The 25,529-nt window shown below is 51.2% G+C and overlaps 1 protein-coding gene across 1 annotated transcript in view; it reads right to left on the bottom strand.

Moving 5' to 3' along the window:
• RETREG1 (reticulophagy regulator 1) overlaps nucleotides 1-15,253 on the bottom strand; it is a 105,087-nt gene extending 89,834 nt beyond the window's left edge. Inside the window, exon 1 of the mRNA XM_037529499.2 lies at nucleotides 14,951-15,253. Coding sequence (XP_037385396.2) covers nucleotides 14,951-15,246 — 296 coding nt within the window. The 5' untranslated portion in view covers nucleotides 15,247-15,253. The remainder of the gene's footprint in view (nucleotides 1-14,950) is intronic.
• Nucleotides 15,254-25,529: the final 10,276 nt, after the last annotated feature.

Genomic DNA, 25,529 nt, shown 5'->3' with positions numbered 1-25,529 from the left:
AGCTTCTTCCCCTTATCCTCAGGATAAGGCCCCCGCCAGGGCTCTGCATCCCTGGCTCCAGCCAATTCTTACCCAGGTGATTGAATCTTGATTATACCCCAGTAAGCTGTTGTCCAAGATTACAGCCACCTACCGGTGGGCCCCATGGGTTCACCATCCCCTCAAGACCCCAGACTCGGCTCCAAGGTCTCAGAGGGCCTAGGCCCTCCATTCCCTGACACCACACTGGGCCAAGTGTGGGGGCTGACCTGCCTGTGCCAGGTCCACTTCTGCATCAAGGCAATGATCCTGCAGTGGAGTCAAGGACCCTCCCTCATGCCCTCCTTGGAAGGCAGGCCTTCTCTTGAGCTGCTGCTCGTTTGAATTTAAGACACTGGGCAGCTCAGAACAAACAGATCACCAAGATGGGGGTGACCCTGGCACCTGCTTTACCCTCTGTAGGGTAAATGAAACTGTCAGGATTTTCTGCCCTCCCGCCATTAGCATTAATGCTAGATCCCTGCGGTCCTATATGCACGCCTGATGGCAGGCACCTGGAGTAGGGTGTGGGCATGCAACAGGTGGGCGCACCTGGGCTGAGAGACTGGGCTTATAGGGGTGGCATCACAGGGACGCCAGCAGAGTAGCAGAAGAAACAGCAATGGCAGCAGAAGCAGCAGCAAAGAGAGCATGAGAGAATGCTAGAGAGTCCAGAAAGAGTGAAGATTCGCCAAGGCCTGGGAGGCCTGCCAGCCTCCTGGCCCCCCGGCCAGCCGTGTACCTGGGTGCCGCACTACAAATGGTGTAAAAAGCTCAATAAAGCCTGAAAAGCCACCGAGGGCTCCAGGACTGCCCTTCACCCATCTGCCCGGATCAGAAAGCCCGCCCTGTGCCTTGCTGGTGCTACACCCTTCATCCCACACACTTCGGTTCGGACCTTGGGTTACATCCTGTTAAAGATCCAAGTGACACGTAAACACGGGGCCACGTCTGGTTTGTTTCAAATGTCCGCCGCGAGAAACAGGGAGCACTGCACGAGCGAGTCTGCCCTCCTGGAGGCCGCAGCTGAAGGCCACCGTCCTGCACCCCCTGCAGTGCAGCTGAGTCGAGCATTGATGAAAACGCCCCAGTGAGGACATGACGGGGAGCCCCGACACACACATCCCTCGAAGAGCAGGACAACTGGGCCCAGCAGCTGCCCCAGGAAACGAACCTGCACTCACTGTTCTCATTCAACCCCAAGATGATCACAACACCACATAACACCCTGGAGGGGAAAGGAAGACGCTCAGGCCTCGCCGCCGGCCTCTGTGACTGTCACCTGCGGCCTTGAATGCAGGAGGCGCTGGGGAGCCTAGGCTCGGGGTACACGTGCCTGAGGCGGACACCTGGAGCGTGCTGTGGGCCTGCCTGGTGGGCACACCTGGCCTGGAAGCTGAGCCTATAGGGGCAGCATCACGGAAGACGGGGTGCAGCCGAGTGCCGTGGGGAGCGGCTGAGAACAGCTAGGAAAGGAAAGAGCGTAGAGAGACTCAGAGGGGCCCAAGCTGCTGTCTCCCTGCCGGCTTGTTTCCCGAGCACTATTAGAAAACCCACAGGGATGACCCCAAGGGCTCCAAGGTTCTCTCTTTTTTTTTTAAAGATTTTATTTTGTTTGTTTATACATGCACTAGGTACAGCCAGAAGCACGGGAGGGTGAGAGAATTCACCAGAGCCAGAGCGGGGAGCAGAGCAGCAGAAGGACCGAAGTACACTGCTGAGAGGAGCAGCGGGCGGCAGGAGAGGTCTGCACGCCATGTGGGACCCTCCTCCTGTGGCCGGGGATCAAACTGGCACTGCAGAGGCTGCCAGCAGCTTCGCAGCCCACCGCTGCACCACCAGGGGAGGCCCACAGCACAAGGGACGCCAGGTGGAGAATTCCCATCCTGCATGTTACGCACTGGGGCTGGCTCCACCATCCTTATCTTGGTTGCATGAGGGGCCTGTGTTCCACGGATGAGGAAACTGAGGCTCAGGTTAAGTCCCTGAGCTTGGTTCATCCTGCCAGAGGCTAGTTCACGTCATTTCAGAAGGCCACCTCCCCAGACACAGACAGACAGACACAGACAGACAGACACACACGCCTGCACCCGGAGCATTTATTTCTACTACATCTCAGTCCAAAAAGTAGCTGAGAGCCTGTCCACACCTACCTTAGCTGAAGAAATATAAAAAGATCAGGAAATCGGCAAAAGGGAAATAAGCCGGGAACAAAAGATCAGTCAGGTCTAAGGTTCACCCATAAGAATTCGAGTCCTGAGCTGAGATGTAAGAAGACAAACTTGGTTATGAGCTGAGCCCTCTGGGGTTTAGCAGCTAAATCATTAGCCCCCGGCCCCCCCTTTTTACTCCAGAAGAGGAGAAAAACACCTTGGACAGCGAGCTTCGCTGTATCTTCCTAATATGAACAGAATCCATGGAGAAAGCGGCAAGCGGGGTGTGAGTCACAGGCGTCACCCCAGTCACCCTGAGACCCCAGAGTCACCCAGAGGAACAGCAGAGCCACCTGATTGTGCGCGGTGACTCTCGGGGGACGTGTGTTTGTTTTCACTGCTTCTCGCTGTTTGCCAGAAAAGAGCGACAGCACGGCAAGGCCAGAGGAGTTGCCAAGACGTCCTGGGGGGACAGGGCCACTCCTTCCCGCACACACAGTGAGAAACTCACACGGGGGTGTGGCCTGAAGTGGCCCCTCTGTGCACACACGGGCAGGACGCCCTGGCAGAAACAACCCCAGCCACCGCCTCTAATTAAACAAGGGAGACAAAGCCTCCTCCGCAAGGCCCAGCCCAGCTCCCACGGAAAACATATGTCTCTCCTGATCATTCCACCTGAGACTTCCAGAGCCAGGCCAACTCTCCAGACGAGGCAGGTGACGCCCGTGCAAAACAATTCGGGGGAGAAGAAGAAAGGAAACCTAGTAAGGAAGGGTGAGTGCGCCTCCTGAGGCTCTCCAACGGGGCGACAGGCTTCTGAGTTTCTAAGACAAACCCACCTCAGTCCAGGGTAAACTCCCCTGCAGTGGCCGAGCTGCGGGGGTGAGGAGTGGGGGGCTGCTGACCGAGCCTGCAGATGGCAGGCAAGCGTCCCGAGCACAAGCCCAACCGTGCAGCAAGAACTCCAGGCCAGCTCCTCCCCGCTGCCCCCCAAAATTGGCTATGTGGGGCTGCTGGCAGAAGGCGTGTGTTTGAAAGCTTGGCAGAGGCTCAAGGGTGAGTCAAGACAACGGCCCGCGGACAGTGGACACACTTGGTAGCCGAGTGACACAGTGAAAACCAGTGTCCCTGGCAGCCTGAGATCGAATCAGGTCACCCCATCGCTCCCCAGAGGGACGTTTTCTCCCCTCCATATTTTGGGTTCCGGTCTACAGCACCAGAGGTGCCGCCAAGAGGCTGCCACTGGAGCCCAGGTGCCATCTCACGTGTGGGGGGAGAGAGAAACCATCCAGGGTCAAAAGGGCAAACGCCCAAAGGGGATGAGAGGAGGGGAGACAGGCGGGCTGGTTTGGGCAACTGATGCCTGCAACAGAAAACAAAGATGGCAAAGGGCGGCTTCTTGGGGGATGAAGCTGATTTAGAAACGTCAAATAACTTCTTTCCCTAAAGCGGATGGATAACTGGCCATGGGCAGATGACTGATGCTTTTGTTTTATTTTGTGCTCCTCATGTTTTTTAACAAACAATATTTTATAGTGCAAATTTTGTTCCCCAAAATGAAAATACCTTCGGGGCCTCCCTGGTGGTGCAATGGGGTAAGGCGCTACCTATGAAGCTGTCTGCAGCCTCTGCAGCATGAGTTCGATCCCCGGCCAGCCAGGGAGCTGCCCACATGGCACAGCAGACCTCTCCTGTCTCCCCGCTGCTCCCCTCAGCAGTGTATTTCAGTGGATCTGCCTGTTCTGCTCCCCACTCTGTCTCTGGTGAATCCTCTCACCACCACCACCTCTGGGCTGTACCCCAGCTCTTGTATGCATAAATAAATATTTTTTAAAAATTTAAAAAATGGAAATACCTTCCTATGGTAATTGCCATTTAAAGGAGGAAAGACTTCAAGGGTTCGGAACATTCAGTTTGCATGTGGTACTTTCCAGTGGCTCCGTGTCACGACAGGGTGGGAGAATGTACACACTGGTAATACGAAGCTATATATAAAGTCAGTGTGCATATTACACCAACATATCACATATAAGGAATGTTCGTATTACACTGATGTATGGGATACGTGTGTCTGGGCCTTTCGCTGACGCTGATGCTCTTGGATTAACTTTGTCTGCAGGAAGCAGCCACAGGAAATCAGGCTCCCACTTCATACTGCAGCCTCCCCGTGCTGCACATCTGGGTGACTGGGGGACAAACAGACAGACGCTGGTGGCGATGCCAATTCTCCACTTACCATCATCTTAGGGCAAATGGCTTCAATGCAGGGACCTCATTATCCTCCACTGCAAAATGGGGCAGGGATCCTTCACTGGGTGGGGTGAGAGGGAAGAAGAGCCACATCAAAGAGCCCAGCAAACAGGGCCCAGCAGGAGTCCCGGTTAAAAGCCTAGTCACTGGCTGCACAGCTCCAAGGCCAGGTGTGCCCCAGGGTGTGTCGAGGGAAAACTGGCCAAAGGCGTGGAGCGGGAGAGCAGGAGGCCTCCGGGCTCCCTTGCAGGGCCCCGGCCTGATGTGAGCTGCTCTTTCCCAGGGAAGTTTGCTCAGAGTCCGGGCAAGGGTGGGGACAGCGCCTGGTGGGTGGCGCCAGAGCCACATTCCCCTGCAACGGCAAGTGGCCGCGCCTCACCCAGCACGTCTGCCATTGCATAGCATCACCTTCTCCCCCGACAAATATATTTCCTTCCGAGCACAATGAAATCAGCAAAGAGGACAGGTGTGTCTGCAGTTACATGTGGAAATCACCGCTCTTGGGTCTCGTTTCTTTAGCAAACAGGCAATCCCCAGGCAAGACTCACAGCTGAAGTGCAGTACAGGGGCCACAACACTAAACTGAGTACTAGTCCGTTAAGAAAAGCACCTTGAGGGGCCTCCCTGGTGGTGCAAGGCGTTAAGTCTCAGCTCGCTACCCGGAGCCACTGCAGCACAAGTTCAATCCCTGGCCAGGAAGCTACCCACATGGCGCAGCAGACCTCTCCTGTCTCCCCGCTGCTCCCCTCAGCAGTGTGTTTCAGTGGATCTGCCTGTTCTGTTCCCCACTCTGTCTCTGGTGAATCTTCTCACACACACACCCCGCCCCCCACGCCTCTGGCCTGTACCCCAGCTCTTGTATCCATAAATAAATAAATCTTTAAAAAAGAAAATACAGGAATGTGATTAAAAAAAAGTATTCACTGAAGAAAAGGCCAGAGAAGAATAAAGGCAAAAAAGCAAAGCCGTGGATGACACCCCCACCCCGCTCAGCTATGGTTTCCTGGTGTCCATCTCCACGGAAGCGCAATCATCTCATCCTCCCACAAACTTCACCTTCAAAGAGGAACTGAGAGTAATGGGGCCCGCTCATGGCCCGCCCCCGACCACAGGCATGCCCACAGCCCCCCTCAGAGGAAGAGGTGCCTTCCACACCCAGCCCTCTGGGATCCCCCCAGAGCCCCTCCTGCTCTCACCCCCATGTCATCAGCCTGGCCTCTCCCTGTCCCACATTCCAGTGCCCTTCAGAGTCCCCAGCCAGGCATCACCGGCCTCTGCTGAGTGGATGGAGATTGGGGAGCTGGAGGGGGTGCAGGACAGGAGTGCAAAGAGAAACAGCTCAAATGCAGCTTCTCACTTTCAAAATAAGGCAACTCCCGAGGCTGAAGGCCAGGGGCTAGAGAGGAGGAGGATTTCCTGAATGGCTGTGAGCTTCCCCTGCTAAGTCAGGAGCTAGCCCAAGGGTCAGATCACAGAGGGAGCTCTGCCCTGCCCTGCAGGGAGCCTGGCCCCGGAAGGGGGGAGCAGGAGATTCTCCCCTTCTCTGATGTGACTGTGAATGCTGCTCCTCAGAGACCCGGAAGGAGCACCTGCAAGTGCAAGGCCTCAAGCCTCAAAGCCAGGCGTGGTGCTATCTCTGCAAGTGACTTCAACGCCCTGAACTCAACACCCGCCTCTGCAAAAGGGGACAAGAATCCCTTGCTGGGTGGGGTGAGGAGAGACGAACAGCTGATTTTTCTAACCAGCAACTGGAGCCCAATACCTGGTGACTGTTGAATGGCGTCACCACATCTCCAAGTGAGAGCACCCCCCTCGCCTCCTGGGGCACCTCTCTGGAATCACCACGGCTAACTCCCACACAGGGGCTCCTTTCCCCACACACCTGGGTGATATCCATCTCCTGCACACATGCCCCAGCCTACAAGCCAGCTCTCTGAGCTCCACGCAGCACCAGCGATGCCCGCTGATCTGTTTCTGTCACCGGGGATCAGGCTGCGTCTTAGACACGGCCGTGTTCCCAGCAGCTAGTAATAACGACACGCCTCATTTATTTGTACTCATTGGGATCCATCGGGCAGCTTGGAAACACTCATGCACAACAGGATAAAGAAAATGAGAAGAGGAGCAGAAAGAAGCTGAAGTAGTTATTACCCAAACAGCAGAGCCAGAAAATTGTGCAAAATCACTAAAGATGCACTGAAGGTTGGCTCTGGCCTTTGTCATTATTACAGCGGAGAGGAGAGCCTGGTGAGTCTCCGGCAAGAACTTTTCATTTGGTAAAACAGCCTCGACCAGCCTGGTCCCAGGTACCAGGTGCCCAGCCTCCTCTGGGAACTCACAACGGAGCCGCTGTGTCTAGTAAGACATGGGACCACGTCCCAAAAACATTCACTGAGGGCTGACTATAACAATGCTTCAAAAGGGCACCTGCCCCCTATGTTTATAGCCACTCTATTTACAATAGGTGAGCTATGAAGACAGCCCAAATCCCCAAAAATAGATGACTGGATCAAGAAGATGTGGGACATATACACCATGGAATATTACTCAGCATTCAAAAAAGATAAACACATGCAATTTGCAGCAACATGGATGGTGCTGGAAGGGATCATGCTCAGGGAAATAAGCCAGAAAGAAAAAGAAAAATACCGGATGGTCTCACTCATAGCAGGAATTTAGAAAACCTAAATAAGGGACCAGGAAAAAGACTTATTATAATAAAGTAAAAATCAAAATCAACAAGCAATTATAAACCAGAGACACACTACAGGGGGTGGGGGTAGGAGGGATTAAGGTCAAAATAAGGAGGGTGGGAACTGCATGGGGACTATATAAAGTGAAAATGCATACATTGTGCAAAAATGAAAAATGATGTAAAAACATATAAAATAAAAATAAATAAATAAAAATGCCTGGAGCTATTTTCAGTGCTCTGAAGCCTTTTCATTCTGCAAGAGCCCCACTGTCCAGCTCAGCCCACCAATCCTTTTTGAGTATCTGTGTTTCAATCTTGGCTATGGCCAGGTACCTGAGAATAATCATTTATACTCCCTGCACCCCAGAATGAACCCCCAGCACGAGGCTGGGGAGTCTTCCCATGCTGACAGTACTGGGTGCTGACTCCCATTTATTCCCGGGTTTGTCTGATATGGAAAGTCCGGCATCAACTTCACCTCTGTAATTACACCCCCGTCTTCTTGGGCTGTGCTATGAATTGCACGGAGCTCATGATTCCAGCAAGAGCTCAAACGCAGCTCCCAAACCTGAGTGTGTCTCTCCTCCCAGGCGAGCTGGAGGAAATCCAGAAGTTCTGGCCCCACCTCCAGGGTTTCTAGTTTAGTAGGTGTCATGCGGGACCCAGGAGTGTGCTTCTTGGCAAGCCCCAGGGCCACACTGCCCAGTGACAGTGTGAAGGGGGCACTTGACCCTACATGGGAGGTCAGACTCTGCAGCCTTCCAAACTAACCCTGAAGGACATGGCTCCAAGTTCTTCCAGTGGGCCTTGGGCATTCTGGATGCTCGGATGCCAGCCCGAAACACCAGAGGGCAAGCCCTTAGTCCCCCTCCAGATGTGCCCCAGTGTTGTCACCTCAGGTAAATCCCTTTCTTGCAGTTATACAGATGGAGAGGGATGTGGTCAAGCAACGCCACAGGCTCTGAGGGATAAGGCCACTACACAGACTTTTCTGGAGGCCAAAGCTCCAGAGGTGGGTTCAAAATGAAGTGACAGGACCTCCCTGGTGGCGCAAGGGGTTAAGCACTGCACTATGAAGCAATCCAAAGCCTCTGTAGCATGAGTTTGATCCCCGGCCTGCCAGGGAGCAACCCACATGGCGCAGCAGACCTCTCCTGTCTCGCCTGCTGCTCCCCTCAGCAATGTATTTGGGTCAGTCTGCCTGTTCTGTTCCCCACTCTGTCTCTGGTCTCTGGTGAATCCTCTCACCTCCGCATCTCTGGCCTGTGCCCCAGCTCTTGTAAGCATAGATAAATAAATCTTTTAAAAAAAAGAAATGAAGTGACGAAGCCCCCACAGGTGGCAGTACTGTGAACGCTGAACGTCAGGATTCTGACTGCCAAGAAGACTCAGAACTGGGCCACCCGGCTCATCCCCCGCCTTTCCCAGGGAACCATCACAGGCCATTTCCAACAGGGGTCAGAGGTGGCCGCTCTGCTCAACAAAAAGACATTTCACACCAAGACTTGTGCCTAGATTCTTCCAGAAGCCTTATTTGAAACATCCAACCCTGGCAACATTCCAATGAAGATCCAGCAGCTCGTGGGCCAACAGAGACCCACCAGGGCTGGGATACCAATCCCCAGTGGGGACACACCCCAGGGCCGGGTCTCAGAATGCCACCCCAGGATCAGAGTCGGCACAAAGACACACTGGGCAGAATTTAGGGAAGGCAAGTCTCACCTCCAGTGACAGAAAACAGGTCGGCCCCGGGGGCAGGTCCTGTCAGGAAAGGGGCACATGACACCTTTTGGAAGGAAGGAAGGTTCTAGATCATTACTGCTGTGGTGCCCTAAGTGAATGCATTCGCCTCTACACTTGGCCTAGATGCATTTTCTTGACCGTACACTGTAAAAAGTGAATGCCTTCAAAATGAAAATAGGGCCTCCCTGGTGGCACAAGGGGTAAAGCCTCAGCACTATGAAGCTATCCACAGCCACTGCAGCATAAGTTCGATCCCTGGCCAGGGAGCTGACCCACATGGCACAGCAGACCTCTCCTGTCTGCCCGCTGCTCCCCTCAGCAGTGCATTTCAGTAGATCTGCCTGTTCTGCTCCCCACTCTGTCTCTGGTGAATCCTCTCACCCCCTGCACCTCTGGCCTACACCCCAGTTCTTGTATGCATAAATAAAAGTAAATCTTAAAAAAAAGATGAAAACAAACAGGCATTTGCCATCATTAGAGTCCTCCTACTTCAGGGTGTTTTAAAATTGGTGTCATTGGTTTTCTGAGGAGATGAGAACAGGCTTGGAAAAGATGTCCTCAAACAGTTTACCCTTTTGTAATTTTTAAATTTTGTACTATGAGGCAGTATCTGCTACCTTTTAAACAATTAACATTTAAATTTAAGAATTTTTTTAATGCTCCTCGTAGACCATCCCTCAAACGCTCCATGATAGCCAGAGGAAAATGTATCCAAATGCTAAAAAAAAACTAGAAATTAAGAAACACCCCCTTCCTTGGTGAATGAGCAAGCCCAGTCCTGAAAACAGGGACTGTTCCCCAATCTCTTGAGGGCATGGTAGCCCACTTCTTACCACTGCCCCCTGGGGGTCTCTACTTTCTGTGACTGTTTTCTTAGCATTTTTTAATATTTTAGTAACCTTTCTTTTTTTAATTTATTGAGTCAAGCACCTGTGTTTCCCCTTCTTCCAACAATAGCTATTTAAAGTGTTTTTTTTTAAAGGCAGCACCCCAACCCTTTTGCCCTGGGGCTCCTATGCAATGCTGGCTCTCCAAGCCTTTTCTTGCCTCACTGTATCTCACATAATGAGCTCATTAAGCATTTAGGTTTTATAGAAGAAAAGAGATCTCTTGATGAACATTTCTTAACAGAGCAGATGGAAATCGCCCATGCCATTTCTTTCAACTAAACAACAGCCCTGCCAACATACTCCCTAAAGGTGGTTCCTTTACTTACCTGATTATATTTTTCCTACCTTTGAATTTTCTGAAAAACTCCTCTCCTCCTTGTGAAAAATAGGGACAGTCTATTAAATTGGCCTGCTTTTAGTAACTGGCAGTATTTTTAGAGTTTAGTCTTCTATAAAAGATAGCTAATGCATGTGTGTATATGTGAGGTGCTCAGTATTAAAATAATTACAGCTTGACCAGCACCTAACTACCACCCAAATCAATACACAGAACACTGGCCGGACCCAGAGTCTTCCAGCTGGCCCTCTGTGATCAGACCTTCATTTATAAAATGCATCCATGTTGTTGTCTATAGCTGGAGTTTATTTTCATTGCTGTACAGTATTCCAGGGTGAGGGAAAACATTCCACAATTTACTAATCCATTAAAATATTTACAGGCTCTTTTCCAAGGCATCTTTTTTCCCCATTGCCTATTAGAAGTTTCCCTATTTCCAAATACACAGCAGGACATTTGCAGCAAACACTACCCCCAAACATAACTCCAAAACACCTCCCTGCTCTCATGTGCCTACTATTCTCTATCAACCCAGGGGCATTTGTATCCATTGCATATTGGTTGAAATATTAGGTACAACTTCAAGTTGTTATTCTTTTGTTCATTTTATTCAGAAGAGTTAGAATGTCTTGGACCATGTGCTAAAGCTGCCAGATCATTCCTGTCCATCAAGGTCTGGTTCAAGCATCTCTCTTTATGAAGATACCCCAGAACCTCGTCCATTTGCAAAGCCATGGCTCCCCACAAATTGCAACAAAATGAATCATCCTTCCTCTGGCTTCAGGCAGCCTGGAGTTACTCATTTCTATAACTGTCTTAATTTTTGTCCTTTTGGTGTAAGCTCTAAAATCTTGCAGGTTTGGGGCATGTAATAAATGAAGAGCTTTTGGACTCAAATTCAAAATTTAAAAGCTACAGCTGGTACCAGTACCAGGTACTAAATTGTTTGTGTTTTTTTTTAAAGTTAATTCTCACCAAAAAGAAACAGTTCCTATCAAAGTAAAAGAAAACATCACTATTGCTTAAGACAAGATTTGTGTGCCTCCTACTTGTTCTGTTGAGTTTTTCATAGACAATACAGTACTTCAGCATTCCTCAGACATAGAATATTAGAGGGCCACCTAGGTTAAGATCATGTAAGAAACATACTATTTAAATAAAGCTTTACGTCCTTGGAAGCATTCACAAAGAAGTAACAAAAATAAAAAAAAACTACCCAATTTTATCTTTTATGGACCAATTACTCAAATGACACAGTCTGCCAATACTCACACAACAAATTAAATCAACAGTAAATATTCTTAATGAGGACTTAAGATGGACTCTATTAGCAAGGATACAGTACTATTTGTGTGTGTCAAGCCTTTCTTCCCTTCCCAACCCACCATCCCTTGCGTCCCCTTGTCCCTTTGCCTCCTCTTCCCTCTTAACCTCAGAACCCTCAAGATGTTTACTGATGTCCACTGGCTTCTAAAAGTGTTTCACATTATCAACTTCTCTGCTATGTAAATGTCCAGTATTTGTTTTTATCATTCTAACTTTGCCGCACAGAATTTTCTCAAATTTCATCATGTTGAAAATGGATGGCCTTCATCCTTTTTCGAGGCTATATAGTACTCCATGATGTGGCTATACCACATCTTCTTGATCCAATCGTCCAGTATTGGACATTTAGGCTGCTTCTATGGCCTAGCTATTGTAAATAATATTTCTGTGAGCAATGTGGAACATAGGTGCCTTTGTGTTGATGGTTTCATATTCTTTGGATGCCTAAGAGTGGAGTTGCTGGGTCAAATGATATTTCCATTTTTAGTTGTTTAAGGTAAACCCAGTTTGGTTTCCATAATGGTTGCACTGGTTGACATTCTTACCAAGAGAGGACTAGGGTTCCCTTTTCCCTGTATCCTTTCTAACACTTATTTTTTTGGGGTCTTTTTAATATGTGCCATTTTCATGGGTATGAGGTGATATCTCACCATAGTTTTAATCTGCATCTCTATTATTATTATGAACACTTTTTCATGTGTTTTTGGCCTTCTGAATATCCTCTTGAGTGAACCGTGTGTTCACATCTCTGCCCACTTATTAGTTGGATTATTTTTTTAATTGTTGAATTATTAAAGTTTTTATGTATCTTGGGCCTCCCCGGTGGCGCAGCAGTTGAGCGCTGGGTTGCGAAGCTGCCCGCAACCTCTGTAGTGCCGGTTCGATTCCCAGCTGCTCCCCGGCCACCGGAGGAGGGTCCCGCATGGCGCGCAGACCTCTCCTGCCGCCCGCTGCTCCCCTCAGCAGTGTACTTCGGTCCTTCTGCCTGCTCTGCTCCCTGCTCTGGCTCTGGTGAATTCTCTCACCCTCCCATGCTTCTGACTGTACCCAGTGCTTGTATAAATAAATAAATAAATAAATCTTTAAAAAAAAAAAAGTTTTTATATATCTTGAATATTAATTTCTTATCAGTTAAATATTGTGTAAATATTCCATTCAATAGGTGTCTAATTATTTTGCATTTTCTTTTGCTCCAGAGAAGCTTTTTAATGAGTTAATCATCAGTGAAAACTGCCCCAATTTTAATAAAATTAACAAATAGGGCAGGATTGTTATCTTTCTGGCAAAGAAAACATATGTGTGGAATGTGGAACTGCAAACAGGAGAAGAAATAAAACAGAAAGCTAACCTGGATTGAAGGCCCAGCCATTGTTTGCCTCTCCATCAGACTCATTACAAAAATAATAATAATGGAAGACATCACTCCTGAATAATACACAATGTGCCTTTCAACTATCTCAGGAAAAAATCATTCTTGTCAGTGGATGCTACCACCAATTCAACACAGAAAAAAAGTCTACAATTCATTTTGCAGAAATTTCATTAAAGCTCTTAATATAAAAAGAGCTCCTAGAAATCAACAAAAAGACCAATGGCTCAACGTAAAAACAAATGAACAAAGGCTATTTATAGGCAGATATTGCAAAGAAAAGGTAATTATAATGGCTCTTGAACATAAGAAAACATGTTCAAGCTCAGAGAAATGCAAATTAAACCATATCGGAATACCTACTTAACCTATCAGACTCGTAGGATGAAAAAGTTTGATAAAATGCTGTTGGCAAGGGTACAAACAGGCCATCACACTCACTGCTGGCAGAAGCATAAATTAGCAAAGCCTTAAAGAAATGTAGTAACATAGTGATATCCCTCGAAACTAAGTGCACCTCCCCTGACTCAGAATTCCACTTCTGAGGATTTATCCTACAGAAATACTTGCCTATACGACTAGTACTCCACACATAAGGACCTTGTTTATATAACTGAACTAGCAAAACTTGGAAACACATTGTCCATCCATAGGAAATAGATTAAATAATTTGTGACAACCTTACAATAGAATTCTAAGCAGCTGAAAAAGAGCAAGGAAATGATGGCCCAGATACAGAAGAACAGGAGGATACGCCACAATTTGCAGGGAATATCATGTGTTTGCTGAAAAATTCACTGTGCTGAAAAGATACACAGGAAACTAGTGACACTGGTTGTCCCTGGAAGGAAACTGAGTAGCCAGCAGAACCCTGGGAAAGAGTTCAAAATGTTTATCCTTTTGTACCTTTAAACTTTTGAACTGTGAGGCTATATTAGTTATTTTTTAAATAAATAAAATTCAAAGAGGGAAAATTCCCCTCATTGATAAAATGAGTGGAAAGCAGCCCTATCGCTGCTGGACTAGCCCAATCTAGGATACAACAACATATCCTCCTTATTTGAGTCTCAGGTGACTGCATAGCAGGACAGAAAAAAAATGGGAAAACTCTAGAAATACAGTGAAGAGACACAAAGTAAAGTTAACTTTACATGCAGGGACCTTGATAAGAAATGGCTCATTTTAAGAGAAAACCAGGACTGGCACAGATCTTCGGAACAATCTGAGTCGCTTCACTTGATCCTAGAAAATGGGAGGCTGTGTAAGGTTTGTGTTTATTTCGTGACTTGAAGTTAAGAAACCTGCGTCTGGTAACAAGGTCTGTCTGGCCCAAGTTCTGCTTAGCGGGCACCGCGCGCTCATGTTTGTTGTGAGGACAAAGGCAGCTTCTCTCCACCCTCCACCAGACACACAGCACGTGTGTCAGGCCCCGGCCAGACCCTTCCTCCGTCCTCACCGGTAACTGACCATCCCGGGAGACAAACCTGTTGATCAATCAGGGGCTTTTCAGAGAACATTCTTGAGCACTCGCTCTGCTTCACCAAAGGCAGGACTGCGCGCTCCTGCGCGCTCCTGCAGGGCGGCGGCGGGGTGAGCCCCATCCACCTGTTTGCTTCCTGTTGTCTCATCAGGGAATAAAGACAATCAACCCAACCCTCCGGGGAACGGAACAGCGAATCATACAGTGCCCCTCTCCGGCGGCTGGTGCAGGCGGCGCAGTCTGGAGCGCGCCCCTGCGCTGGTCCAGCTGTGCCCGCTGGGGGTGCCTGAACCAATACAAGTTCCAGCTCGTTTGCTCGGGCAGGCTTCGAGCTCGTAGGTCTGGACCTGCGAGTTTTTCAAAGCCAAGGCCGAAGTTGCCCGGCACGCCGGTCACACCTGTGGGCACAGGTGCGCGCGGGGCAGCCGACCCCCCGGCCGCCGGCCGGGCTCCCCACCGCGCGGTGCCAGCGCCCGCCCGGCAGCGCGCCCGGAGGAAAGTTGGAGCGAGCGTGCGCCTACCTGTGCGGGCCAGGGGGCCGACACCGCGGCGCGCACCTGACCGCGCTTCCTCCGCCGCGGCCGGCGCGCACCCCCACCCTGGCCCCGCGCGCCCTCCGCCCGCCCCGGGCGCCCCAAGGTCACCGGCCCTGCGGGCGCGCCCCCACCCCGGCCCCGCCCGGCGCTCACCAGAACAGCAGGTTGGCGGCGAGGAAGCCGAGCAGGCTGCGCAGCGGCCTCTTCCAGCTCAGGAGCTCGTCGGCGCGGCCGCCCAGCCACAGCCCGGGCTCCCCCAGCAGCCAGGTCACGGCGGCGGCCACCCCGGCGGCGGCCTCCCGCCCCGGCCGCCCCGCGCCCGCGCCCGCCCCCGGCTCGGGCGCGCCCTCCGGCTGCTCCGGGGGCTCGCGGGGCGGCGGCGCCTGCTCGCCGGCCGCGGGCGCCGGGCATCCTCCCTGCGCGGGCCGGGCGGGCGCGGGGCTCGCCATCTTCAGCGGCGCTGCCAGCGGCCGGGCGCGCGCGGGCGGGCGGGCGCGCCTGGAGTCGGCGCCGAGCGGGCGGCGGGGACCGGCGCGGGGCGCGCACCGCGGGGCGCCGGCGGCTGGGTGCCTTGTGACGTCAGCCGGGGCCGGGGCGCGGCGGGGGCGCCTCCCCCGGGAAGTGGGTGCGGCCGGGTGCGCGCCGGGGCGGGGCGGTCTCCCCGGAGCGCGCCGGCCCCCGAGGGCCTCGCCGGGACCCTCCCCTGCGCGGGCAGGGCGCGCGGGCACCGCCGCCGGGCGGGCGCGGGCGCGATCGGGGCGCGTCTGCACTTTCTGCCGCCGCGGCCGCCGCTCGCCCGGCCCGCAGCCCCGGCGGGCGTTGGGGGGCGCCCTGCCCGGGCCGCGGATTCCCGTCCCCCGCCCCGGCCCGGCCGCGGCTGCAGCGCCCCGGGCCGAGCGCGAGGAGAAGCTGCGGGCACAGGAGCCAGTTGGGGCCAACTAGGGACCAATGGGCTTCCCAAGGAGGGAGCGCCAGGCCGCGGCGTTGGGGGGAGACGCCCCCTCCACCGGCGGGCGGAGGCTCCTGGCTCCAGAATGCACGTAGATCTGTGCAAGATTTAGGGGAGCAGGTGAGCGCGGAGCCGAGAAGCCAGGACCCCGGGAAGGTCGGACGCTGGGCTGGTGGCCACCGGGGCTGGCGAGCCTTGCGCCGCGAGGCCTCGAGGCATCCTGGTCTCCCACTCACAGCAGAGGTTAATGGGGGTACGGCCCGGGGAGGGGGTGGGGGCTGACCTCATCCGTCCCCCAGGGGCCTCGCTGGCCCAGATGCTCCCTGGCCAGTGCGGGGCGGGAGGAAGCGTCATCCTGCTCGCTTCTCTCAGTTTGCGTTTTTTAAATGTTCTATCCTTTAATTCCCCTTATGCGCCCCCCCACCCCCAATGCCCTCTCTCATCCTGAGCGGACTACCGGCCCCCCATGACTGCACGGATGAAGCAGGACGTCTTTGCCCACTCCTGGCAAGCGGCTTACCTCCACCGGACAGAGGGGTTCAGTCCCAGAGCAGTTAAAGCCCCGGTGCCTTCAGGGAGTCTCGAGGAGCTCTGTCGTCTCATCTGGATCAACATGTTGTGTATTTATAACTCTGCTGTACCCCTATAAAATCCCTTGATCTGTACGCTTAAATATGTGCATTTTGTGTATTTATTCCTCAGGGGGTCTTTTCCTAGAGTTGGCTGGAAGGTTACTGAGCACCTGCTGAGTACCCACCTACCCACCCAAGGCTAAACTGTGGATTGGTGCACCCCCCAAAAAAAAACAAAAGCAAACAGGCCAAGGAGGGACAAATTACAATGGTGAGGGCATCACCACCAACATCCAAAATTAGGGAAGAAGTGGGGCAGTCTGGTTTTGGGTCTTTTTGGACTGGATGGCATCTGCCCTGAATGGTAAGAAGAGCAGGTACAGGTTGGGGAGGGCAGTCCCCTCTGTTGGGAGCCGCTGTGGTCCCTGATGTGAATTTGCACCAGATGACCGTGACTTGAATGAGCTACCTGTGACAGCCTTTGGGTCATGTTGTTACTGTTTTTTATGTTGACATGCGTGTTTTCACGGAGGGTACCCTGGCATAGCACTGCGCACGTTTCAGGCACACACTCCTGCTTTGTCCTTGGATATCTGTATGCACCACGTGGTGAACACCACCCAAAGCTGATTGTCCGGAAGTTTGGTTGTCCCCTGATGGGGACTCAGGGTCTCCGTGTAAGGAAACTCCTTCTGCAACTGGATTCACAGTGGCCGGGGAGGCAATGAAAAGGCAACGTGGAAACAATCTGGGTATTCTGTTCCCACAAAAAGGAAGACTTTTCCCAGGTGTTGTTCCTCCAGCTTGAGCCTCCAGCAGGAGCTTCTGGAAGGTCCACGATGCTTTCTCGTGTAAACTGGCCTGTGGTTGGCACTGGCTACAGCCCAGGGCAGGTGATGCACTCGGGCAGGTGGGAGAAGGCCGGGCACAGGCCAGAGCAAGCAAGCTGCCCCGTCTCCATGCCGGCGTGGATGAGCTTGTGGCAACACGTTGGCAGGACACTGCACATCCACCTTCTCCCTTGAATGCTAATTAATGCTTTCAGGATCTGTTGGTAAAAGTGGCTGACAACCAAGCCCCAGAAAAGCCAGCTCCAGTTGCTGAGCGCCTCACACCCCTCACTATATCCATGTATTGCTAAAGCGCCCTGCCCCCGGCCAAGTGGAGACCTTTCTCTCAGTTGCTATGGGAAAAAAGCTACACAAAACTGTGTGGGGCACACAAAACTGGTCTGATGCTCCGATCCGCCTTTTCCACCCTTGACCCCTAATAATTATGGACTAACTGTGGAGCAGCAGAAGACGCTGGCCTGGACCCACGAAAAGGTGCTGTGGGATGTGTTCTTTGTCTAGATGTCTCTGTGGTGCTGGAGTAATTTGTTCAGTGCTAGGACTATCAATAATGGTACTGAGGATTGGGATACATCTTCTCCCCTAATTTCAAGAACCTGGGGCCTCCCTAGTGGTGCAAGGGATTAAGACGCAGCACTATGAAGCTCTCCGCATTCACTGCTGCACGAGTTCGATCCCCTGCTGGCCAGGGAGCTACCCACATGGAGCAGCAGACCTCTCCTATCTCGCCCACTGCTCCCCTCAGCAGTGCATTTCGTCAGTCTGCCTGTTCTGTTCCCCACTCTGTCTCTGGTGAATCCTCTCACCCTCCCCCGCCATCTAGCCTGTACCCCAGTTCTTGTATAAATAAATAAATCAATCTTTTTTTAAAAAAAAAAAAAAGACTATTTAGAAAGTAACAGGGCTACAAAGCCCTAACATAAACATAAGGGACTCTTCAAAGAGGCCACTTGCCCACTTGCCTTTCTCTTCCAAAAGTAGCTAGAAAACTAGTAATAGGAGAGAGAGAATGAATAATTAATTCTCGCTAGGGAGGCCTCAGAGGCAAGATCAAACTAAGTCACACAATGAGAAGAAAATGCCCTGTGGGGTTTTCCCTGCAATATTTCATGTTAGAATCCGGCCTTAGGCCCATGCATGACTCCTTAGGGGAAGGGGTGGTGGGTGGAGTGTGTTGTATTAATTACTAGCCCTGCAGATAGAGTGTTTTGTGCTGGTCATTTTACTACAGCAGTGCTACCCACCTGTGCTAAATCAGATTTACTGCACAGAGCTAAGGGTGTGCTGAGAATTTTGGAGAATTTGAGGATCAGTTACCAAGTTCAGACGTTGTCCTGTGAGCAGAAGAGAGTTCCTCAAATTGTGGGTTTCTTTATTGTTGTTCCCAGGGAGTCCTAGACTCAAAACTCCCCAACTCCTGGGGTCTCAGGAATTTCAGTTTGTCTTTGTCTTACATCTCAAAGCAAAACTCTGGTGTGGTTGTCTGGAAATTCGTGTCTCCAAATCAGGGCCCCATCTCCAGGGATCTCTCTCAAAATTAGACTCATGGACTATAAAGGAATAGCTAAGAGTTACATCTGCAGACTCCCCCAAGGTGGCGGTGGCCTGTCACCTGTTACTTACTTTAGTTCATTAGAAATCAGATGGGCCTTCCCTGGTGTCACAGGGTTAAGTCTCAGTGTTATCAAGCTATCGCCAGCCACTGGGGCCTGAGTTCGATCCCCGGCCAGGGAGCTGACCCACAGGGCACAGCAGACCTCTCCTGTCTTGCTCCCCTCAGCAGTGAATTTCAGTAGATCTACCTGTTCTGCTCCCCACTCTGTCTCTGGTGAATCCTCTCACCCCCTGCGCTTCTGGTCCACACACCAATTCTTATATGCATAAATAAATGACAAAATAAATTTAAAAAAAAAGAAATCAGGCACATGATCTGGCCACCATCAAGGCTGGGATCACAATGGCAGGCCCTGTGGGAGGATGTGGTCACCAGCACCTCTTAGACCCTGCCCAGATGGGCACAGTGCGGTGCCCACTACACAACCAGAGACATGCATGGGGAGCCTTAAGCTTTGCGAGGCTTAAGTCCCTTCTGAACCAGCAGAAGAATGCGAAGATACATTTACTAGAGATTGCAGTTGAGCATTTCTGCCTTCAGGCAAGTTCATTGACAATTGATGGCTTCCTTCTCTCAATCCCACCTGCCTCTGGCTCTTGCCCCACCTCTGCCCTAGTCCGGTACTCCAATGCCACAGGCTGCTCTATCCAAGACACACACCTCGGGGGCTTGCTCTAGGCTGTCTGGACAAGAGCCTGAAGCCAGGGTCCCACAGGCTCAGTGGCTCCCCCTTCCCCAGCCAGCTCCCCAAGTGCTCCTGGGAACAGCTGCCATCCAGAACTCTGCTATTGATTTCTCCTCCCGTTGATGGTCTCTTCTAAAACGGAGGGAGGTGAAGGAGAGCTGCCGAGGGACTTCTCCAGGAGAGTCCACACCTGCGTCCCAGAGCGTGCCCTGGCCCTGGCATGCACCTCCCGTGGAGCCTGCTCCTTACCCCATTGGGCAGAGCGGGGTAGGAGGATTCCTCCCGGGCCCTGCTGGGGGGCAGGCGCAGATGGCTGAGGCCCTTCTGGCATCAGTAGCATTTACTGTAGTAACCTACAGCCCCCGAGGCAAGAAATCCTGCAGGAGGCTTTGCTCCTGGCCTCTCCTTCATCCGTCTTCGGCAGCCATATGTCAGGTTTGTCCAGGAGAGTCTGGGGTTATGCCTCCGTGTAGCATGGTTATTAATAGCACTTCCCCTTCTCTGGGGTGTCCCGGGTTGCATGATCAATTACATGGATTCCCCATCCATCTCCAATCTGTCAGTGCCACGAAGTGCTCCCAGGCCCATGTCCTTTGTCCTGCTGCCTTGAGGTCGCCGTCCCTGCTCAAGCTTCATCACCTGGTGCCCCTCTGAGCTGCAGCCCCACTGTCGTCCAATGCACCGTGTGTGCTTTTCTAAAACAGCTCTCAGCACGGAACAGCCCCTACCCAGGGCTTACAGTGATGCCCAGCCCCCTGGAGCTGCTAAACCTATTCTTGAGCTGCTTCCAAAGTCCTGGCTCATCTCTTTCTAAATGTCTCTCTCTCTCTCTCTCTCTCTCAGATTTATCTATCTATGCATACAAGAGCTGGTGTATAGGCCAGAGGTGTGGGAGGGCGAGAGAATCCACCAGAGACAGAGTGGGGAACAGAACAGGCGAATTGGCCGAAATGCACTGCTGAGGGGAGCAGCAGGCAAGACAGGAGAGGTCTGCCACACCATGTGGGTAGCTCCCTGCCCTGCCGGGATCGAACTTGCACTGCAGAGGCTGCCAACAGCTTCACAGTGCTGTGCTCAACCCCTTGCGCCACCAGGAAGGCCCTCTTTCTCCTTTTTATTGTCTATTTTTATTGAGGAAATGTTAGTTTACAACACTATATGTAATTTAGAGGTTAAGGTTCACACCTCTGTGGTGCCCCACCACACCACCTCCCAAACACCGGAGTCCTCCACCACAGTCCATTGGGCCCCTGTGCCCTTGGCACCCCACCCTCTCCAGCCTCCCTCTCTGGTAGCCTCAGTTCTGCAGTCAGATTACCGGGGGTGTGATTTGGTTTAGTTTCATCTCAGCCTTTGTTTTGTTTCCTCATATTGCGCATAGGCGGGACCCGTCTGCTATTGTCTTCCTAGAGGTCATATTTCTTTTTAGGCAGATCAGCTGCTGCTTAACCTGGCTGGGGCCACCTTCGCTGTCTCTGAGTCCACGCTCCAAGCAAAGCCTCACATCCTCACCTCTGCGCACCTGTACAGCCTCCTCCCATGTTCTCCATCTTCTCCACTGCCGGCTCCGCGTCTGCCGCGGCCCCTTCCCTGCCATAGACCCTGTTCCAGGGGCAGGAGTGGAGTGGGTTCATCGCCATGAACATCTGAATTTGGCCCTGGCTGCTAGAGTCCAGGCACCACCTACTGTGCTGCATTGCTCCTAAGACCCACATTTTAGCTTACCTTAAAAACTGTGGTTTCTGGGCCTCCCTAGTGGCGCAAGGGGATAAGTCTCAGACCATGAAGCCATCAGCAGCCACTGCAGCATGAGCTCGACTCCTGGCCAGGGAGCTGACCCACGTGGTCCAACAGACCTCTCCTGTCTCCCCGCTGCTCCCCTCAGCAGTGTATTTCAGTCGATCTGCCTGTTCTGCTCCCCACTCTGTCTCTGGTGAATCCTATCACCCCCCCACACACCTCTAGCCTGCACCCCAGTTCTTGTATGCATAAATCTTTTTTTTTAAATGATTTCTTAGATTTAATAAAATAGAATAACTTAGATGTTTTGTTAAAATGCAGACTGACTCTTGGTTTCCTCGCCTTTTAAGAAGGAAAATAAAACAGCTGACTCTCAAAAGTTTTGTGGGAGTGACCTGAGATCCCTGCCCTGGGAATGTAGGATTCTGTGCCTGCTTCTTGGTGGTGATTACCTAGCCCATCTTGGGAAGATGTGGGCCACATGGGAAAAATTGCTGCAACAGATACCAAACTTTGCATCACGGAGTTTCACAAAAATTCTCTGCAGTGTGCAGAGTCAGAAAGAGAAAGAGAAACCAGTCTCAGTCACAGGGCTGATTTAACCACAATATGCAAGGGCTCTGTGGAGAAGAAATAGTTAAAGCGAACATTGCTTCAGGGGAAATGAGTCAGGAAGCTATTTGTTGGAAAATTGTCACTTGCGTGGAGAAAATTACAAAAGCAGCTTTGTTCTTAGTTTATTCTTTTTAAAAAAAAGATATTTATTTATGCATAGAAGAATTGGGGTGCAGGCCAGAGGTGGGGGGTGGTGGTGACAGGATTTACCAGAGACAGAGTGGGGAGCAGAACAGGCAGATCTACTGAAATCTACTGCTGAGGGGAGCAGCAGGCCAGACAGGATTAGCTTCCTGGCCAGGGATCAATTCATGCTGCAGTGGCTGGAGATAGCTTGATAGCACTGAGGCTTTAACCCTTGCACCACCAGCGAGGTCCCTTAATTTATTCGTAAGTAGAAAATCTTCAAAAGCTGATTTGATGTAAAAGCCCCCGTTAGCTTCTTAAGCGTTGGGTCGCAGGCGGGATGTTTTGAAATTGGTCAATTGGAAAATGACCCTGTCTGGTGAGGGATCCTGTCCCTTTCTGCATAAAAGTTCACCAACTGCAAGAAGCTGGCAGCCAGCTCCCCCGGAGGACAAAGCAAGCTGACTGGCAAGCGGTTATGTCCTCCTGGCTCACATCGCTGCTCCCCATTCTGAGAGTGCATGGTACCCCCTGCTCTTGGTACTGATGAGGGTCTTCAGTGAAAGGTCATGGAACCTGGAATGGGGTCGGGGGACATGAAGACGGCCCGACAGTGTAGGGCTTGAGATGGAGCTGTTAGTAAACACCAGATCACAACTTGATCTTCTAAGTAGAAAAATGTCACTGAAGGCGTCAGTGACACCACATGGCAAGGAGCGCCCTCAGGGACCAGGTGTTGGTTTCCAACTATTTCCTACCAGAAAGAACCAGGGCTCCTTAGAGACCTGGCTGATACTAGGTCTGAGTTTGGAACATGTGCCAGGAAGCAGGCGCCTTCAAGGACTATTTAATGTTCATGTCAGAGGACCTAGAAGCCAACTTAAAAGGATTCCCACTGACAGAATCTGGGAAACTTTGAGGATCAAAGAGAATAATCCTGGTAAATGATCAGAGCAAGTTGAGCCAAAAAAATTGTGACTTCAATGAGACTCCCAAACAGAATGGAAAGACTCTGTTTCACAGAGGATATAAGCCGGTGAGCATAGACAAAATTATAGATTTTTAAAAGCAGCATTTTATAACTGTCAGTGTAATCATTGATTGAGGCAATGACGATCAACGACCTGCTTGCTTGGGAAAAGACTGTCGGGAAGAGGGTGTTTCCACAATCTCACAGGTTACTTATTAATTACAAAGACAAAAGTATGTCTCTTCAGGGGGGAGCTGTCAGCCTCTGCCTAACCTACTTCTCATCGGTAGTGGGACAATCGGAATTTATGAACAACCCTCCCCCTGCCCCTCATCTGCCCCTATGGGAAGGATGTAACAAACTTGCCGGAAGCATTTGACCTGAATCAAATTCTGATGAATGACACCGAAAATGCAAGAATGTAGGTACATGCTACAGGTCAACTGGCCTGGCTCTTCAAAGAGTTTGATACCAAGAGCAGAGATAAAGAGATATAAGGGCCTCCCCGGTGGCGCAGCGGTTGAGCGCTGGGTTGCGAAGCTGCCCATGGCCTCTGCAGCGCCGGTTCGATCCCCGGAGGGTCCCGCATGGCGCGCAGACCTCTCCTGCCGCCCGCTGCTCCCCTCAGCAGTGTGCTTCGGTCCTTCTGCCTGCTCTGCTCCCTGCTCTGGCTCTGGTGAATTCTCTCACCCTCCTGCACTTCTGACTGTACCCAGTGCTTGGATAAATAAATAAATCTTTAAAAAAAAATAGATATGACAAATCAATGTGTAAAGCTTGACTGGATTCTAGAAAATAGCTATCAAAGACACTTGGGCAGGGGGCTTGGGGATTAGGGCAATGTGAACCCAGACTCTAGGTTACATGACCATCGGATTAGTAGTGCTTTTCTTCAGGATGATAACAGGGTGATGGAGTAAGGCAAAGTCCTGAGTGTGCAGGATCCGCTCTTTAGGGGAGAACCATCATGGCAACAGCTGTCTGCTATCAGCAAAAGGGAAGTGTGTGTTATATATAGAGAGCCAGACAGACAAATATATGAGAGGAAACGGGTGTGGCAAGATGTTGGTGAGTCTATGAGGGAGGTATCCGGGGTGTTCATTGAACTTTCAAATTTCCTGTGGGTTTAAAAATGTTCAGAACAACAACAAAGGTTTTTTTTTTAGAGGACTGTACGTGAGAATAGGAAATAGAGAAAAAGAGTTAGTTCAAGAAAGTTCCCTTCTCTAGGGGATCCTAGCACAGGGGTTATTGATCATCTCCTCTCCCCAACAGTCACAGTCACCCAAGCCTATCATTCAGTACAGAATCTCTCCTGCATCTGCCTGAAAGAAAACTGCCGTTTTCTTTTCCATGAACACCTAACTTGCAATCGTGGTAGCACCACTTACCAGGGGAATCCAATAATGGCTGACACCTTGCAGGAACAGGAAATGAAATGTTTCTGTTTTCACCAGAAAACTGGTTTACCTCTTTCATTCAACTTTCTTACATTGAGCCTCAATGATGAGCAAGGTTCTACAACGGGCACTGTGGGTCATGCAAGATCAATAGCCGTATGGTTTCTGCCTTCACAGAGCTTCAGATCTCACACACTCAGCATTTTTTGAGCGTCTATTGTCACCAAACATATGCATAAGACACAGTGCTATCATCAGAGAATCTCGTGTTTTGAGGATTACAGACACATACATTGAAGTCAGCACAAGACAAGGTTTATGAAACGACCATTATATCATGCTTTGAAAACTCCGCCACAGACAGCTTAAGAACAAAGAGTACCTCTGAGCCAGGGCTTGAAATGTAGCTCGGAATGCGAAGACTTCTAAAGGCAGGCCAAACATGGGGAACAAAATGTGCAAAAGCAGGAAGGTAGGAGCACGTCTGCTTGAGGATCCACAAGTAATTAATATAACTAGAATTGGGGGTCTACGGAGCACGGGAGATGGAGCTGGGAATAGGACAGGGGCTAGTTGAGAAAGAGCTTTCCTGTTAGCCTAAGGAGTTCAGAGTTAAGTGACATATGGGGTCCTTAGATACCTCTGGGGGTGAATTGGCAGGTAGATCAAGTAGGGATGAAGCAGAGAGACTGGTTCACGGCTTTTTTAGATTTTTTAAAGATTTATTTATTTATGCATACAAGAACTGGGATGTAAGGCGGAGGTGCAGGGGGTGAGAGGATTCACCAGAGACAGAGTGGGGGGCAGAACAGGCAGATCTACTGAAATACACTGAGGGGAACAGCGGGTGAGACAGGAGAGGTCGGCTGCGCCATGTGGGTTGCTCCCTGGCTGGGAGGGGATTGAACTCGTGCTGCAGTGGCTGGGGATAGCTTGACAGCGCTGTTTTTTTTTTTTTTTTTTTTTTTTTTTAATAGAGGCATGCTTTTTTTATTTATTTGTTTGCTGGTTTGTTTGTTTTGTTTATACAAGCACTGGGTACAGTCCGAAGTGCGGGAGGGAGGGTGAGAGAATTCACCAGAGCCAGAGCGGGGAGCAGAGCAGGCAGAGGACCGAAGTACACTGCTGAGGGGAGCAGCGGGCGGCAGGAGAGGTCTGCGCGCCATGTGGGATCCTCCTCCGGTGGCCGGGGAGCAGCCGGGGATCGAA

Source organism: Talpa occidentalis, unplaced genomic scaffold (assembly GCF_014898055.3).
Source record: "Talpa occidentalis isolate TD23 unplaced genomic scaffold, MPIMG_talOcc4v2.1 talOcc4.6, whole genome shotgun sequence".
NCBI lineage: Eukaryota > Metazoa > Chordata > Mammalia > Eulipotyphla > Talpidae > Talpa > Talpa occidentalis.
Note: the sequence above shows the minus strand (reverse complement) of the source record. Positions and strands in the feature narration are given on the sequence as shown.